Here is a 16,426-nt window from a genome sequence, read left to right as displayed (position 1 = left end):
TGCTAAATATCATTGTGCGTAGAGGAGAGACAGACAAGAGAGGGATAGAGGACACACACTCATGAGCATCTGAGTGACTGTGATTTGCTTTCCTCCCTTTCTTTCTGAACTTTGCTGTAGGGAAGTCATGTGAGAAGATGAAACACTCTGTGATCGATGAGGTTCCTACATCTGATTTGTCCTCCGGTGGCTTGTGTTTGTGATAGCAGCCAGAGTCAGAGGGAAAAAAAATCAGGCTGTGAGGAGCTGAAGTCAGGATAAGTGTCTCCATTTTGACCTCCAGCCTTTGGGGCTAAGAGCTGCCTGATTCCACTGGTCGATGTCAGCACAGGCACATCAAAGGCCTGACTTCAAGCCATAAGACTCCCACCAAAAGAGGTCTGCTTCTCAGGAGGGTTTTAGGCAGTCGTTATCAAAGCTGGATTCCCTGTAGAGCTTTAATGATTTCCACAATTTCTATGACTGAGTAAGAATCCAATTACCTGCAATTATGCTATGTGTGCGAGCCTGAACTATCAGTGGTAAAGCAAAAAGCATGAGGAAGAATAATAGAGACGGATAAAGGTCAGTGAACTGATACAATCGCAATCGTCTGTGATCAATCCAACCCTGCACGGCAACATTTTAACCTTGTGTAGGTCATTAACATCTTCAAATATGAAGCCAATGATCTGATAGTCAAGCAGCCAAAACCCACAAAGCTGACAGACAACTGGGAATGTGAAACAGCTACTCCAAGCACCCATGAAGGGGGGATATAGCTAAGCTCAACCTGGCTATCTCCACAGGGGAGGGAAGTGAGAGGCCGCATGCCAGAGTCGTAATATCTGACAAGAGAGGCAACATAATTGCCCAGAGTAGGTCTGTCTTGGACAGGATGTCAGCTGTGCTTTCGTTTGGAGCAGGACTCCAATCCAAGCCTGCACACAGATGGAGCCTGACAGCCTTTTTTTTTTTTTTTGGGGGGGGGGGGGGGGGGGGGGCTTCTTCAGCATTTCCCTTTAGACAATGAGAAGCGAAAGGAATCGTGTGTGTGTAAGTAAAGTATGGGTCCAAAAGCAGCAGTTGCTTTGTTTGGAAAAGGATTAAAAGGAGCAGAGGAGGAATGAAAATAAAAAGAGATGCTGAGTTCTCAGGACCCACGCCCTGACATCACGATGATGAACTCTAGTAGCAAACTGTGGACAGACAAGAGGAAGCAAACGGGAGTTGTTTACCACCCTGTTAGTTTTCTGACAAGGGTTTATGTCAAGGAATCAGCAGTACTAAACAAATCAAAATGCAGGGAAACCCCCTTTGGAAATCCAGGGAAGTCTCTCCACTTGTGTTATTAGTTTCTATAAAAGAGATGAGTTGAATTAAACTAAATAACCTGATCACATTTCAAGCCACCTCACGAGCAATAAACTGTTGAATAACATACTTTATGGATTATATACACATACTTCTGTGTACTGCAAATCTGTGAACATAATTCACTCTGTTCCGCTGTGAAACATGACCTTAAACAAAACAAAGAAAAAGGCTACAAGGCTGCACACTTTGCTGAGCCAGCAAGGGTAAACACCCTCTTTCTTATCTAAGAAATCTAATGTTGCCAAAACCACAACAGTGGAAACGCTTGGTACTGATACTCTTTATCTGCTTTCCGTGCTCCTCTGTTGCGAGGAATGTGTGAAAGTGGATCTGGGCAGGGACATTTATGTGGAGGCTTAGCTCTACTAGAAGTGTTGAACTGAGCGCTGATCGTACTGAGAGGCTAATCTTACATCAGAAAAGGCTTGATGAATGTCAGGAGGCATAGATTTAGCTTTTAACCTCAGGGGTTAAAGGTATTTTTTGAGATCTTTTAAAAAAAAGATCTAATAGCACTTGAAAAAGTAAAAACATACCTTGTACCCAGAGGTTTACTTCTTTACTGCGAAGACCCACATCGTTGAGCACCTCACAGCGGTACACTCCAGAGTCATTGCGCCCCAACGGGCGAGTGAAAGCAAAAGTGCTGTTGGATATTTCAACTCCCTCAGGCATAAGTCCATCCAACCTGTGCCAAAAAACAACATATTTATTACTCAAATATATTACACAAGTGTTCAGTTTATTACATACAGAGTTATACAAGTCAAACGGAAAACCATCTTTAAATGACACCAGCGTTATTGCTGGTTGTTTTGTCTCTTGGTCTGTTGCAGCTATTTAATATTTGAGCTGTTGCACTCCCATCATCCAACAAGGACAATCTTTCTGCATAAACAGAAGGTTTTAATGTCAGGGAAAATAAGAAAATAAAGACGCTTGGCTGTCCAATTTTTACCGGTTCTGTCAGCTCAATGAGAGCATATTTCTAGTTTTCAAAGCAACATGATGACAAATAGCTGCCAATAGGACAGTGTTGTTCTGATGAATGAGCCATTTGGAGCTTTTTATTTATAGCACAGAGTCTTTCCGATGGGTGCAGCAGTGTATTGGACAGCTCCAATGTCCAGGCTCCCAAGTTATGCTGGAGGTAATTTATAGACAGACGCTTCTTCAACTTGACACTTAATGTATATTTGTATAAAACCCGGTTTAGATCTACCAGGCTGAACCGAACAGCAGCTGATCCGTCGTAGTATTTGCTAGAACAATAGAAACCAGTCATTCATGGTTCCTGTAAATGATAAACAACACTCGATATGAACATAAAGAGTCAATATTTTAAGCAACCTTGCACACGGGGCGCCTGCTCCACCAAATGAGCCAAACCAGCGCCCCAGTTATCATGATGTTGAAATGTGAAATGCCTTTATCATGAAACCTGTGTTTTCAGCGGCAGCTACCTAATACTGGTACCTAAGACAACTCATAAAGGCTCACATAATTATTATTCTATTTTTTATTATCTTGCCTCTTAGTCAAGGTTTAGTTGAATTATAAAAGCTTGAGAGGACATGACTTCAAATGAGACAAAACAATACCAGCATAAAAACAATAAACTAAAATAAACTATTCTCTGTTTATTAGTTAGACAAAGAGCATGTCAGTGTTTCCTTACACAGTTGAAATGTATACCTTCATAAAAAGCCTTAACTTGAATACTATGAGCTTTGATTATTATATTATACGTCAATGCACAAAGCTGCAGGTTAATGTGGGTGTTAAAAAAGAGTAGCTGGTAGATTTTGAAATCCACCAGCTTTAGTGACAGGTCGACAAAAAAGTTCATGACCAACCCTGGAGACAACACAACAATGTTAGACTTTTAATCTTTGATGGGATCTGGGTGATCTTCAACAAGAAGACCATTTTTAAGGGATACTGACCTGATCCATGTGAAGTTACGGGCAGGTGGGTTGGCTTTAGAAGCACAGGTGAACTTCACATTCTCTTGACCCGCAAACCAATTTTTGTCAGTTCCTGTAACTGACACCATTGGTGCAACTGTAAAAAATAAGAAAAAATTAAAGAGTTTTATGTAAGAAAATATAATTTTTAAGAAAGAAACAGAAATGTCTTAATATATTTATAGAAAGTTTGGCCATGCTGACTAAAAAGTGTTTTTATTTTTATTTCTAAGGGTAAAAGTCATGGGACTCAATAATCAGTCATTGTGAACGCAGCAGCTTGATGAAAAATGAGCTTTTCCAGAAGGAACAAAGTGTGCATTATAAGCACAGTAGCGAGTAGCAGGACTGTAGCAGGGTACAGCATCTGCCGGTGAACCGGAGCCAAGAGAACAAACAAATGACCCTGGGTTGGTGGAAAGTTAGAAAATGACAGACTCAGACAGTAGACGCACTGCAGCTAATAATAAACTCTACTGCTTCACCATGACAAAGAAAAAAAAAAACACAAAGGAAGGCAAGAGGACGCATAAATGAAGCCCAGCACATGCCACTTTAATAAAACATGGCAAACACTGACTTGGATATCCAATTCTTCATTTTGATTTCTCAGGAGGACAAATGAGGAACTCATTACAGCTCACAGAAAAATGCCTCGGCTCGTCGTGTCCACTGACCCTTTTCACGCTGCTCAATGTTGAGATTGTGCTTCTTTTGCACTTAAAATCCCTTGACTCTGCATCTGACATGATTTATTGAACTGGAAAGCCTCTTTCTTCCTGTATTAACCTTGGTCTTTCTGCGCCTCCATCCACTGCCCCCCAGCAACCTCCTGCTTCTTGTGTTGCTGCTGAGGCCTAATCAATATTTCATAAAATGCCTTCATTAGCCTGCACGCCCACCATACAAACACAGACTAACCCTTAGTACTGAGGAAGTATGCATCAATGATTATACCAGTAAAATGCTTCTTTAATAGGCTCTTTAGGGGAAGCGGGAAAGGTAGAGATCAGGCTATGAACGTGGGTTAATAATGATATACTGAACTTCTAGAGCTGCACAATCAGAGCTGAACCGAACAGTCAGAATTACAACATAGGATTTAAAATTTCAATAAACTGCACAAATCACCGCTAAACCCAATCCAGGGTGGTAAGCACACGCTCATAAAAATGTGTCATTTGAGTCTCTTTGTCTACATTAAGGTTAAACTTAAGGCTTCAGATACTCATGTTTGTTGTTGTTGTTGTACTTCTGAGCATTACTTTGTATATGCATCTTTCATGTCCAGTCTTTAAGTGCCAAAACATAAAGCTTCTCTTCTTCACAACTTACACTGAACATTTAGTACATATGGTATGCGAAACTCTGTTTGCAGGGCCGGGTGTCGCACCACACAGGTGAGCGTCTTCCCCTGGGCGTAGCTCTGGGGTTGCCACATGTAGCTAACATGTGTAGTGCTGGTGCCGTTGGCCTCATCCTGACTTTTCTTCTCACTTCGTCCATACAGCTCTGTCTCCCAGAAAACCTCAGCGGCAGGACGGCCACGCTCTGCTATGCAGGTGGCCACCAGCGACTCGTTCCCGCCATCCAGCAGAGCTGTGGGGCCAGCAGACACGTAGACTTTTGGCTCCACTTTGAAAGGAGAGTGATATAGAGAGTAGGGGGAGGAGAGGAAATGACAAAATGGAGAAATGATTACAATATGAATATTGATCTTTCAGTGTGTGTTTATGAATTAATAATGTCCATCATATAGTGTATAGACAGTAGGAAGTGGCTTTACTATACATAACTGCCAGAGAGAGCTGACTGACTTCTATTTCACATATATGCATTAATAATGGATGAACCATGCTATTCAATCATATGGAGGCATTTCAGTGGAGACTCAGCCATCTCCTTTGTTGTGTGTCAAACATAAGGTGTCTTAATTTATTGGTACTGCTGTGTGCGTATAGAAAAGCAGCTGATGTATGACTTTGGGGGGAAAACACTAAACATTGCAGATTCAGAGGACCCTGACAGTCAACACTGTGGTGTGTTTGTATTTGACTGTGTTGTACTGGAAGATGAGGAGCCAAGTTACTGTACACTTGTCCGCGCTTTAGAGCTGAGGTAATGTTATACTGGCATCCAGGGAATAACTGGAGGTTTAAATGTGACAAGGATTTTCTCTACAGAGAGCACAAATAGATTCAAGCAAAATGGACTTGACCAGAATATTGCAGCTCTGTACCTTTTGTGCAAACAGTTAAATAACTCAGGATGCTCGTTATGAAAACGTGTATGAAAAAAATACTTTAGCAAGACAAAAGAAGGAAAAATACCCTGGAAAAGGGGATAGTCTGGTGAGGGAGGGAAGGACACAGTGGACAGGAAGTGAAGGAAGCAGGTTACACAAGTCACACTTCCATGTACTGTAGCTAAAGTTTCCATCTAATAATCATGTTTTCTTCTTTGTGAGAGAGTGCGTGTCATCCTCCCCCATTTCTGTCTCTCTTAGAAGAACACCTAACAGCTGTTTACTGCAATTGTGACAGTTTTAAAGGCAGCACATGGGGGCACACACAGGCCTAATACACAAGACAAGGCCATCAACTTTAAGACACACACACAGAGCCCCACTCCTCTTTCAGGGGAGCAGAAGGTCCAACAACAAATTCAAATAACTCTTGGCACCCTGTTTTTCCAAAAATAACCTCACGTCTCCTGTACCTCGTGCCGGGGCTGGGATGCTGTTTCCCACCTAACATTCTTCACGCACTCATCTATGCCCCTCCTCAAAGGCCTCTGACTATAAACAGTAGCTGCTCTATGTTAGGAGGCGAGCTGGCTGGAGCTTGTGAATAACTAAATCAGAGAGACGTGTTAATTTGGAGTTGCTGTCAGGAAGGGAGGGGAACACTTTGCATGAGTGGAAATGCTTCAGGGGTAGGGTAACGATTTCCCTTCAGCAAACTGGCTGCATTGGCCCATTCCCGCCCACATACAAACTGATGCACATATCTGCACAGCCAGCACTGACGTAAGGGTGGGAACCCCAAAAGGTGGTATTTAACTAGTTGGGCAATAGCTATAAATCATGTTTGCACATTTTTACTGTAAGCTTGGAAAAACTAGTAGTAAAACCAGCATAATCATCTAAAGCATATCTGAAATAATTTTGTATGATTTATGTTAAAAACTTTTGTGATGTGTTGCAAAACGTTTGAGCTTTATGGATGAATAAATAAATAGATTCAGTTGAGTGTTTTTAATAAAAGGGAACCATATTCTATTGTGTAATTGAATAGCATGGAGATGAAATCAATGATATTTAATGCAAATAAGTTATTGGCCGAGGCTACCTTCACTAGCTTAAAGTTAATCAAATCATAAAAGATTGATTACTTATGCAAAAAGGCAGCTTTTTCACCTTGCTCCACAGAAACAGGGAGAAATCAGCATTGTTACAACAAACCAAAGGAGAAATGAAAATGTTTTTTCCTGTGTGAAAACTCTGACACAGTGTGTAAGCAACTTTTACCATCTCTCTGTGGGGCAGATTTTTTCTATTTTATGACTCAGCAAAAAAAAAGATCTGCATTATCCAGCACAAACAGACAACTTTTAACGTAAAGAAACACAGTCCATGGTTGGGTTTAAAGCTCATATACTTAGAGCTCATAAAGTTAAAGAATAATCTGCAGATATTCCAACGTACAGTAACATCTGCATTGTCAACACAATGTATGTGCATGCTTTGTTCAGGAGAAGGTCAATAGCTTTTCAGTAGATTTCCTGTCCACCCAACAGCACTTTAAAACAAAGGGTCATTCTAATTCATTCACTCTATGTGTCGTACACTAATTTCCTGCTCTGGTTCTTTCCTACTGCGTACTGCTGGAATCTCTGGCTCATGTACTTTATCTCAGTTCCTCTTGCACTGTTCCTTGAAAGCTTTTTCGATGACAAGTTGCAAACACACGGATAAAAAGGAAAGGGGAAAAAGCTTGGGGCCAAAACAAATATTGTGTGCCGAGTGTCTCATGATACTGATTAAACTCAAAACAAGGTTTGTATCACTGTGTAAATTGAGTGAATGTCCGCTGCACCTGTTTATCATCAGTATGTGTGTCGTGACTTAGGTCTATTATTCATAGATTTGATCCTTTTCATCTCTGTACTCGAGTTCACTGGAAAGGAATGAAATGAAGTCAAGTGCTCTTTCATAAACCTCAGAGTATAAACATGAATCAATACTGGGAGCATTCAGTTGAGTTAAAAAAAAAGATGTTTTAACTGAAACATCCAATATTCTGTATATTAAAACAATATGAAAACAAAACCCCTGGTTGAACGTTTATACGTTTGAAATATGATGCAATGTTTGGGCTACAGCCAGCATATTCTCTCTCTAAAGACAGTCTTGTGAAAATGGTTCAATTAAACCTATAACAAGCGGAAATAAAGGAATCACTCTACATCACTTTCTTGCAAACTTTGATTATTTACTGATTTTAGATCTAAAACGTGTTACATGCTCTGTCTTACAAATACCCTATAGTAAAACCTAATTCTAATGACATGTATCAAATTGCGACGAACATATATTTCCTCCATAATTACACCCTAATTACATCTGAATTGTAAAGTTTGCCTAAGCAGGCATTTGTGGATGCATGTATGCCGCCTGAGAAGCTGCCCTGAGAGTGGAGATGGTGTAGCTGAACTCTGTGAGGTCCCAGACACTGTGGCTGTAACAACAGCATTAAATGAAGCACCCATTAGTCATCGGTCGTCTTGTCTCTCCAGAGTGCCAACAGAGCAATCCCTCAGCTCTGCTTGAATGCAACCTAACCAACCAGTTAGAATTAAAACATACACTGACTGAACACAGAGAAAGTTTAACATGCATGCTTCTAAGAGGGAGGGTTAGGATTTCATACAGTGTGGAGTGTATATGAACAATTCAGCATTATGCAGATATGCAAGAAAAAAATGGTCATGTGAATTCAAATTTTTTCGTGTGATGACTGATGATGATAGAGTTGGAATATTTTTTTATTGTTTACTAAAGATGTAATGTAAAGAAAGTAAATTATGGTAAACCCAGACACAAACCCATGTAGACCCAGACACCCAGAAGTATAGCATCTTTTAATAGACATGTTTTGAAAACTGCAGATTGCCAAATTTGTAATCTGCTTCTTTCGTGCCCGTGAGAGCTTCACAAACACTAATTACTCAGCAGGGGGTATAATTTCATAATTAGTAACAAAGGTTAAAGAAGGCTGAACTAACAGCAATCCTCAGTGCCTTGAGGAAAATAGCTCCTCATTGCAGTTTTAAGGTCAGTGCGACATATGAGGCTGTTTAATGTCGATGGTTACATGCAACTGTAATGGGAGTCACTCTGTATTACACCCTGAAATTAAGTTGTTTTGTGCATGCAACTAGTTGTACCTATTTTGGGAATGTTTTGTGTTTATATGAGGAGAGAGTCTGCATATTCCATACAATTGTTAAATGTGTGCTTTGTTTAGAGTCACTAAGATGCCTCATCGAGGACCCTTTTAGAATGAAGTGAATTTTAAGTTGACATAGCAGATTTGTCGGTGAGCAGCACAAGGTAATGGGACCACACCACAGCTGCAGATTCCTAATAGGATTTGAGTTTACATGGCCACTATCCAGAAGGTAATTTAAAAAGCTATGTAGCCTCAGGGAGCAGTTTATTCCTCCAGGGCAACACTTAGCGGTCACCTAAGCTTTGCTTAATCACAACCAACAATGTCCTGCTTTAAAAAGTGAGGATTTAAGAAGCGCATTAGATGCACTTAAAACAAGGAAAAAGGAAGTGACAGAGCTCTACTTACCTAATACATTAACAGTAGTTGATGCTTGAGTATTGCCCAGAGGAAATGTTGCCACTTTGCAGATGTAGGACCCAATATCTGAAAAGCCAGCACCTTCAATGCTGATTGTAGCGTCTCGTACAGATGGGGAAACAAACGAGACACGCTTGACATACTCTGGCGCGATGGAGATTCCAAACTCAGGGTTGAACACTGCCAGAGTAATGGTGCCTGAAGGAAGACGACGTTCCCAGGAGCTCTGTGTGAGACTGAGGTTGGAGCCCACCTCTATTCTGCAGCCCAACGTGATGTTTTTCCCCAGCACTGCATTCACGTTCTCAGGAACAACTACCTGGTTACTGCTCACACCTGCTGACAGAAGGAAAGAGAAATCAGAATCAGATAAACAAACATAGCACATCAGTGGAGCACCTTTCATTAAGTTATAAAAACAATGTTCCTTGTGACGCTGCCATTTCATTGTATTCAGAGATTTTGTTTTTCTAGAAGAAAAGTGCATGAAAATAGTCAAACAATGAGATTATCTTCATCTATTCTGGCAGCTTAACATCACAGAAGATGTGCAATTGTCAGATAAGAATTCAAAGTACTGCAGCCAGGAAGTGCTTTTCCACAAATTGTGATGAGGAGGAGTTTGTAGTTTTTCTGTAGTACTGATTACCAATGAACCACCAGGGAACAGAACATTATCATACACATACATGTACATCATGTAATGCAACTGCCACAAGCAGGTAAAATCTCATGCAAATAAAAAGTGTGTCCTTAAGGTCAACATGCTTTGATGATCAATTGAAACCATAATAAACCAACAATAACTTTGTTTTTAATGTCTTGATTAGCTTCTAAGGTAGTAGTTCACTGTATAAGGCATTCATTCCTCTCTCATCATCATCTTCACTAGTCTTCCCAATGTCTCATTAACAGCCATCTTTGTTTCCCAAATGTGTTCTTGCTGGGGATAATAAAATAGACCAGACTTCATGTGGGTTAATCAGAGTGCTTTGCTCTGCCTGTTAATAAGCAACACACTTTCACCACAGGACACTCAGACTGTCCCTCTTGCTAATCATAAGATCACCTTTTAAGCAGGAAAGAAAGAAAAAGCTCTGGAAGGAGATGAAACAAAATGAGCAATTTGATGGTTTTATTCCCTCTTTTTATGAGGCCCCTAATTTGACTTGAAGTTCACATTTTTGTGTGTGTGAGTTACTTTACACTGAGGCAGCATGTATTCAGGTTTTAAACACTAACATACAGTGGCCAACAAGGGCAAAAAAAACACTGCCATTTCGAGCAATGGGCAGGAATTTAGAAACAATACACACTCGAGAACATAAAAAAGTCCAAATAAAGACACACATAGAAAAAACATCAACTTGTGGCAAATATGTACATGACAAACAAACAAATGTATCTGAATAGCAAATGAGAAAGAAAATGTTGCTTATCCATTCATAATAACAGAAGTGCTCAAGGGAAGAGGGAAAAATATTCTACATAGGAGATTTTAGCAGCCAGGAAAACAGCAGAGCATTTGTCCTTGGCATAAAGTGGCATTTGAATGGTGTTATTGTGGTCTTAAAAGTTCACACAATTAAACTTTGAGAACTTCTTTAAAAATTCTATGGTTGTAGCTGCTGAAGACGTAGCTGTGCCGTTTGTGATGACCAAGCTGAATGAACAGATATCTCCCTGTCACAGTTGATAGTTACACTATTGCACTGAAAAACAAAAACAACCAACTCACTTGGAATGAATGCAGAATGTTGAAAAACTAACCTGAAATAAATCCTAAATTACAGGTTATGGCTACAGCTCTGAATGGAAAGAAACACATGCTAGTCTCAGTTTTCTTGTGAGCACAGTTGCACAAATGAGTCATTGATAGAAGTATGTATGCTTTCACAATATTAAACGCCTGTATAATTTCAAACGTGAATTATAGAGCAGTTTCCACATTACGCTGTATTAAAATGTTGCTTTTAGAGATAAAATGTAAAAAGTTGATTTCATTCAAAACATTGAAACCGTACATGTCAGTTTTTGCTGTCAAGTCAGTTAAATTTGGGAGCCATAAATTTCCACTTTGTACGTAGTCTCGGATGTGTATGGAGTAAAGCTTATAAAAGTGGTCCACTGGCTGGTATTTTGAGTCTCTGGCATGAATGTGAGTGGTAAACCACAGCAATGCTATCTTGGTTTGTGAGGAATAAAGCCAAAGGAGGCTGAGGCTCCCTGTGCTCCATTACGTCCCCTGTAATTTCAGTGATTATACACACACATAGAGTTTCTCTCTTCCAAAATAAGGAATATGAGTCTGACCATGTGCGTAAGACTCAGGCGTTTTGTTTGAATGGCTGTGGAGTCCTAAATGTATGTTGCATCGTGTTGTGCAGTTTCATGCTGTGCTATAACACTTGGGTTTTCCTGTTTGTTTTTTTTCTCTGCTGACCCACATATTCAAAATATTTTCCTTGTGTTTCCTGCCATTCACTTTGTAACAAATCCAGAAAAGTTCTGCACTGTGTTTAGGTGTTTAACCTTTTCACCTTCAGTATTTAACTCCGCCTGTCTTTTTTGTCATTTATTTAAAAAAAATATTTAGAAAAGTATTTTTGTAATATTATTCCCATTCTCCAAGATCATTAGGGGATCCTTTTACATCTCTTTTCCACCTCTGAATCATGGCTGGTCTAAAAATAAAAACTCATAGTGCTGCTTTAATGTGCTCTGCAGTGCATGTGTTGTTTGCATTGCGCTTGCCACAGTCCTCTGGGTGCACTGGTGTGGGGGAGAATCAGGGTCAGAGCCGTGTGGGGTTTGCATTCTCCACTCCATGGTCATCTGAGCTGACACAACAGCTGTTTGTTGCCACCTTAATTGGGAAACTTGGTGGTTTTGCATGATTAAAAAAAGAAAGAATAAAAATTATACTTATATGAAAAGAAGTTAACAGTAAGAATATAATATCAGTGGCACGAGAAAACTGAAAAAAAAAACTCCTGCAGGACCTGTTGTCTTAGTAGTAAACCAACATGCTTGGCATGCGTGACATTGAGTTGATGCATGCAGACACGTGTCTCAGAGCACCCCTCTCCCTAACATGCCCCACATACTACGGCTACCTGAAACGACACCCCGACTGCTACCGTACGTAGTTTGTCTATCTCAATGTGTCAGCTTTCAGGCCTGTCAAAGCATACAAAGAAACAAGACTCCATCCATGCTATGTTCTGTTTGTTTTACAGTGAGCATTTGGGAGTAAGTAGGGAAGGAGTGAGAGAAAGGGGGGAAGTGCCTGAAGAGGACTCCACCCTTACCATTAGGGGAGGAGAGACAGATGGCCTCTGCATGGGATACCTACAGCCAGGAGGAGAGCGGGAAAACTTGGCACTGTTAGCATGAAGGACAGGGCCAAGGCTTGCAAACTAGAGCACAACGAAAAATTATCTAAAATACTGCAGGCAAATAAAACGTAAGCAGTGCGTTAAACAAAGTTGTCATGACTTTTTAGTGCTGCAGAGCTGAGGCACAGCTCAGAGCTCTAAAAAGTTTCATTTAGTGGCTATCCATCTCATCCAGTAAAGGAACAAGGTGCAGACTTTCGAAGCTTGCACATAAAGCATTATTTTGTTGCACATTTTTATGCTATGACATTGTTTTGATGATTTGTGACCCATTAAGTCAACTCAGTGTGACACATTGCACCACAGAACAGAAAGAACCCTGACCTGCAAAACCTTAATTTGACCGAAGAGAAGTCGGCTGCACTTTTGCCCTCTTTTCCCTGAGAAAACCATGGAAAGAATGAACTCATGGGAAGGATATGCTTGTGCTTTGAAGAAATGCTTCATATTTGTTTCTTTCCCTCCTGACATCACTAATTGCGACAAGCTGCTCGAGAGACGCAATGCTAAATCAAAACCTTCCTGTTTGCCTGGCAACCGGCTCAAACATTCCACGTCGGCCACTTGATGAGCCAAAATCTCCACCTACTAAGACCTGACCCAGCTTCAGCCCCGACCTCTGCAGAGGAGGCTGTCTCCTGGCTCATGATCCTTGCAACAAAGCCTGCAGTGCATGTCAAGAGCATGTGAGACAGAAGATATCCAAGGCCAGAAACATTCATGAACAGCAGAAAAATAGACAATATGTCATGTTCATGTAGACAAACTCCATGCATAGATTATCATGTCAAACAGCACTCATGAGGGACTGATCTGAAGACCTCACAGGAGAAGAATGCAGACATGAGATCTGTGCAGAAGGGGAGTGTGGTTTGGGACAAAAGCAAGAGGAAACTGTGAGTGCTCAGCGTTCGGAAATGAATACAGTACGGAGAGGAAATAAGGACACAGACAGATACAGAGCAGTTATTGAGATGAAGTACAGGAGTGAAGACTGACAGAAGAAAATAGTTGAACTATTGTGTGAACTATGAAGGACCATACAAAAGAAACAAGGCTTGGTCAATCAAGTACATGACAGGCAATGACAGTCTGACTGGATAAGACCACCAAGTTTGCAGCTGAACCAGGTCAATAGACGGACATTACCATAACAAACACATGTACAGTATGAACTACAGATACAGGAAGTCTTGTCTGCAGTTACAACATGGCATCTCTGTTAGCCGCCCATTCGCTTTAGCAGTTGTTTAGTCAAGGGGTAATTTATGGTCCTTATCTTACACATTTGCCGTATTTGTTAATGATAACACACTTCCTTTTCTGTTTTGACTTTACTGCAGACATTTGGAATTTTTGTCAACTTGGATCAAAAAAAGTGCAGCAACCTGCCCCGACAGGTTATAAACTTGCCACAACAGATTATTTGGAGATTTAAAATATATTGGTGATAGTCCCTCATTATATTGGAAACAACAGTTATAGTAAAAGCAGTTGAATCAGGAAGTTGGTCTGCAAACTATGGATGTTTTCAATTGACAGACTGACTCACAGTTATTCTGTTTAACTTTGTTTTATCTCCAACCTTTGTTTGTAAGGTCTTGCAGTGTCATCTGAGAACCATCTGTTAATTTAGTGATGTTAGTTTTTGAGATTATGACAAGTACAACCCTATAGAAAACTTAAACCAAATGGGCATTGAACCATAATGGCTCTTTTTTTTAAGATTATTTTTTGGGCTTTTGTCTTTATGAAGATAGGCAAGCTGTAGGGGGACAGGGAATGTTGGGAGAGAGAGTGGATGCTGACATGCACCAAACAGCTTCAGGATCGGGAATCAAATCTGCAACCAGTGCAACGAGGACTGTAGCATCTGTAAATGGGATGTCTGCTTCACCAATTGAGCTATAACAGTGCCCCTGTATGATTCTTTTTGAAGAGTTATTCAGTGCAGAAATTTTCTAACTGTTAATTTGAAGTATTAATGTCAGTTGAAAAAAAGTTTCCAAAACTGGGATAGCAAGCAACCTGTGCTGCACCAGGACTTGCCTGTCTTCACCGTTTTTTCCTGCTCTGGTAATTTCTAAGTGTGTGTAGGAGGTAGTGGACACAGGCTGAAGGGCAGTGTTTCATTACTGTTTAATGAGCGTAGTAATTCATGCTCCTACCAAGCACTAAAGCCTCTTAGCCTGGTATTAGCCAATGGCAACATTAGCTGACTATTAAACTTCCATCTGATTCTCAAGGTCAGGTTTCAAAAATGTGCCTTAACATGCATCTGAAAACCGCTTTGGGAATATGCCAACCTCACACAAAACAGTTTCAGAATCAATCTAAGACTATCAATTCCCGTATGACTGTCAGCCATGAAAAAGTCATCCAATAGCGACTAAATTCACTAATGAAATCCTCATGATTTGTTTAAACCAAGCAACCATAGATAGACATTCGTTTAATACTAAAATAATTTGTCCAGCACTAAGGAATTGTTTAAAAAATCTTCAAGTGGGGCGTGCATTGTCTGAATGTCTGTGCCTTTAACCACTGCTCGCTCAAAGAAGTCAATAGGCAATGTGGAGCCATTTGTTTGGTATTGTTCCTCTTTAAAGAGGTGACCACGGGAAAAAAAAGCAGACAATGCCTATACGCCTGACACAAACACCAAGAGCTTTGCTTTATTTTTGTGAGGCCTATAACTCAGCCATCAGTTTCAGACAGGGTAGGCCAAGTGCTGCATTGCCTGTTTTATGGCATGTCTTTATCGTAAGAAATATTTGTGCAGAGTGAAAAAAACATGAGTCTCAACACCAGCTCAACTAACCCCCTTCCTTCCTAGCATTGTATCCTGTGAGGGCGTGAGGCTTTTTCAGTGGGCTAATTCATGGTGGAGACAAACACAGGCTGACAGGCCTTTAAAAAAAGGAGCAGTCAGGCCTCTTTCACTTGTCACTGTCCCCTCGAAAACCTTTTTCTCATTGCTCCCACTTAACAATGTGGACTTGATTGCCCTTCTCATCCAGGTCAAATTTGATTAAAGATCCATGCTTTAAAGAATAGGATCAATAGTGTTGACATACAAAGTGCCGGGATAGGTTACAACCTCTCATCCTAGTCGACTTATGCTGTGGAACTTGTGAAGGACAATGTCTGCCACTGTGTATCAAAGCAACACAAACACTCCTACAGCATCCTGGATCATTGTGTGGGATTTGTTAGTTTGTTGTGGGGGTTTGTGGTATGTCAGTGTTTGAACACAATAGTGTGGACCCAGACGTGGGCAGCAATGTTATTCTTCCATGCAGGTAGTTAATCTCCAACAATATGTACATTTTTGAAAGACAAAGGGCAACTGAAGAGTTACCGAGGAAAGGAAAGGTTGTTGACACAATGTTTCAATCTCAGGTGCAAATAAGCAACTCAATTATTGAGGTTTCTATTTAATTAGAGAGGTTACAGAGGGACTCTTTTTCAATTAGAGCTAAAGTGTGCAACATCCCTGACATGTTGATGCTAATAGAGACTACACTACACTCAACATCACTACACAGTAGCGCTGAAAACTTCACTGGGGTAGAAATGTTGTTCATGTCAGCGTCTGCAAGCTCATTGAGTGCATCCTTCTGCTCCTGTGCTTTTACTTTACAGCTGGTTGTTCTCAAAAAATGTTTATCTTCACTAGAATTTGACAGCTTATGTATGTTAAGTCATTTACTTTAAAACAATGAGCCAGGCATCATGCAAAGACAATTGAAGCATCCATCAGTGATGTTTTTCCATTTAATGTATTTTCGTAAATTATTTACAGCATCCACTTAAATGTTCAATCAAGTAA

At 40.4% G+C, this 16,426-nt stretch overlaps 1 protein-coding gene across 2 annotated transcripts in view; it reads right to left on the bottom strand.

The window, feature by feature from the left end:
- The window catches only part of si:ch211-149e23.4 (uncharacterized), a 67,605-nt gene that overhangs the window by 41,623 nt on the left and 9,556 nt on the right, over positions 1–16,426 (bottom strand). Inside the window, exons 2-5 of one of the 2 annotated variants that reach the window (XM_065960268.1) lie at positions 9,185–9,535; positions 4,659–4,958; positions 3,303–3,420; positions 1,893–2,044 (exon numbers count right to left, since the gene is read on the bottom strand). In XM_065960268.1, the coding sequence (XP_065816340.1) occupies positions 1,893–2,044; positions 3,303–3,420; positions 4,659–4,958; positions 9,185–9,535 (921 nt within the window). The remainder of the gene's footprint in view (positions 1–1,892; positions 2,045–3,302; positions 3,421–4,658; positions 4,959–9,184; positions 9,536–16,426) is intronic. The other variant, XM_065960269.1, reaches the window with a different exon arrangement.

Source organism: Labrus bergylta, chromosome 11 (genome assembly GCF_963930695.1).
Source record: "Labrus bergylta chromosome 11, fLabBer1.1, whole genome shotgun sequence".
Taxonomy (NCBI): Eukaryota; Metazoa; Chordata; class Actinopteri; order Labriformes; family Labridae; genus Labrus; species Labrus bergylta.
The sequence above is the reverse complement of the archived record's forward strand: the minus strand, read 5'-3'. Positions and strand labels throughout refer to the sequence as shown.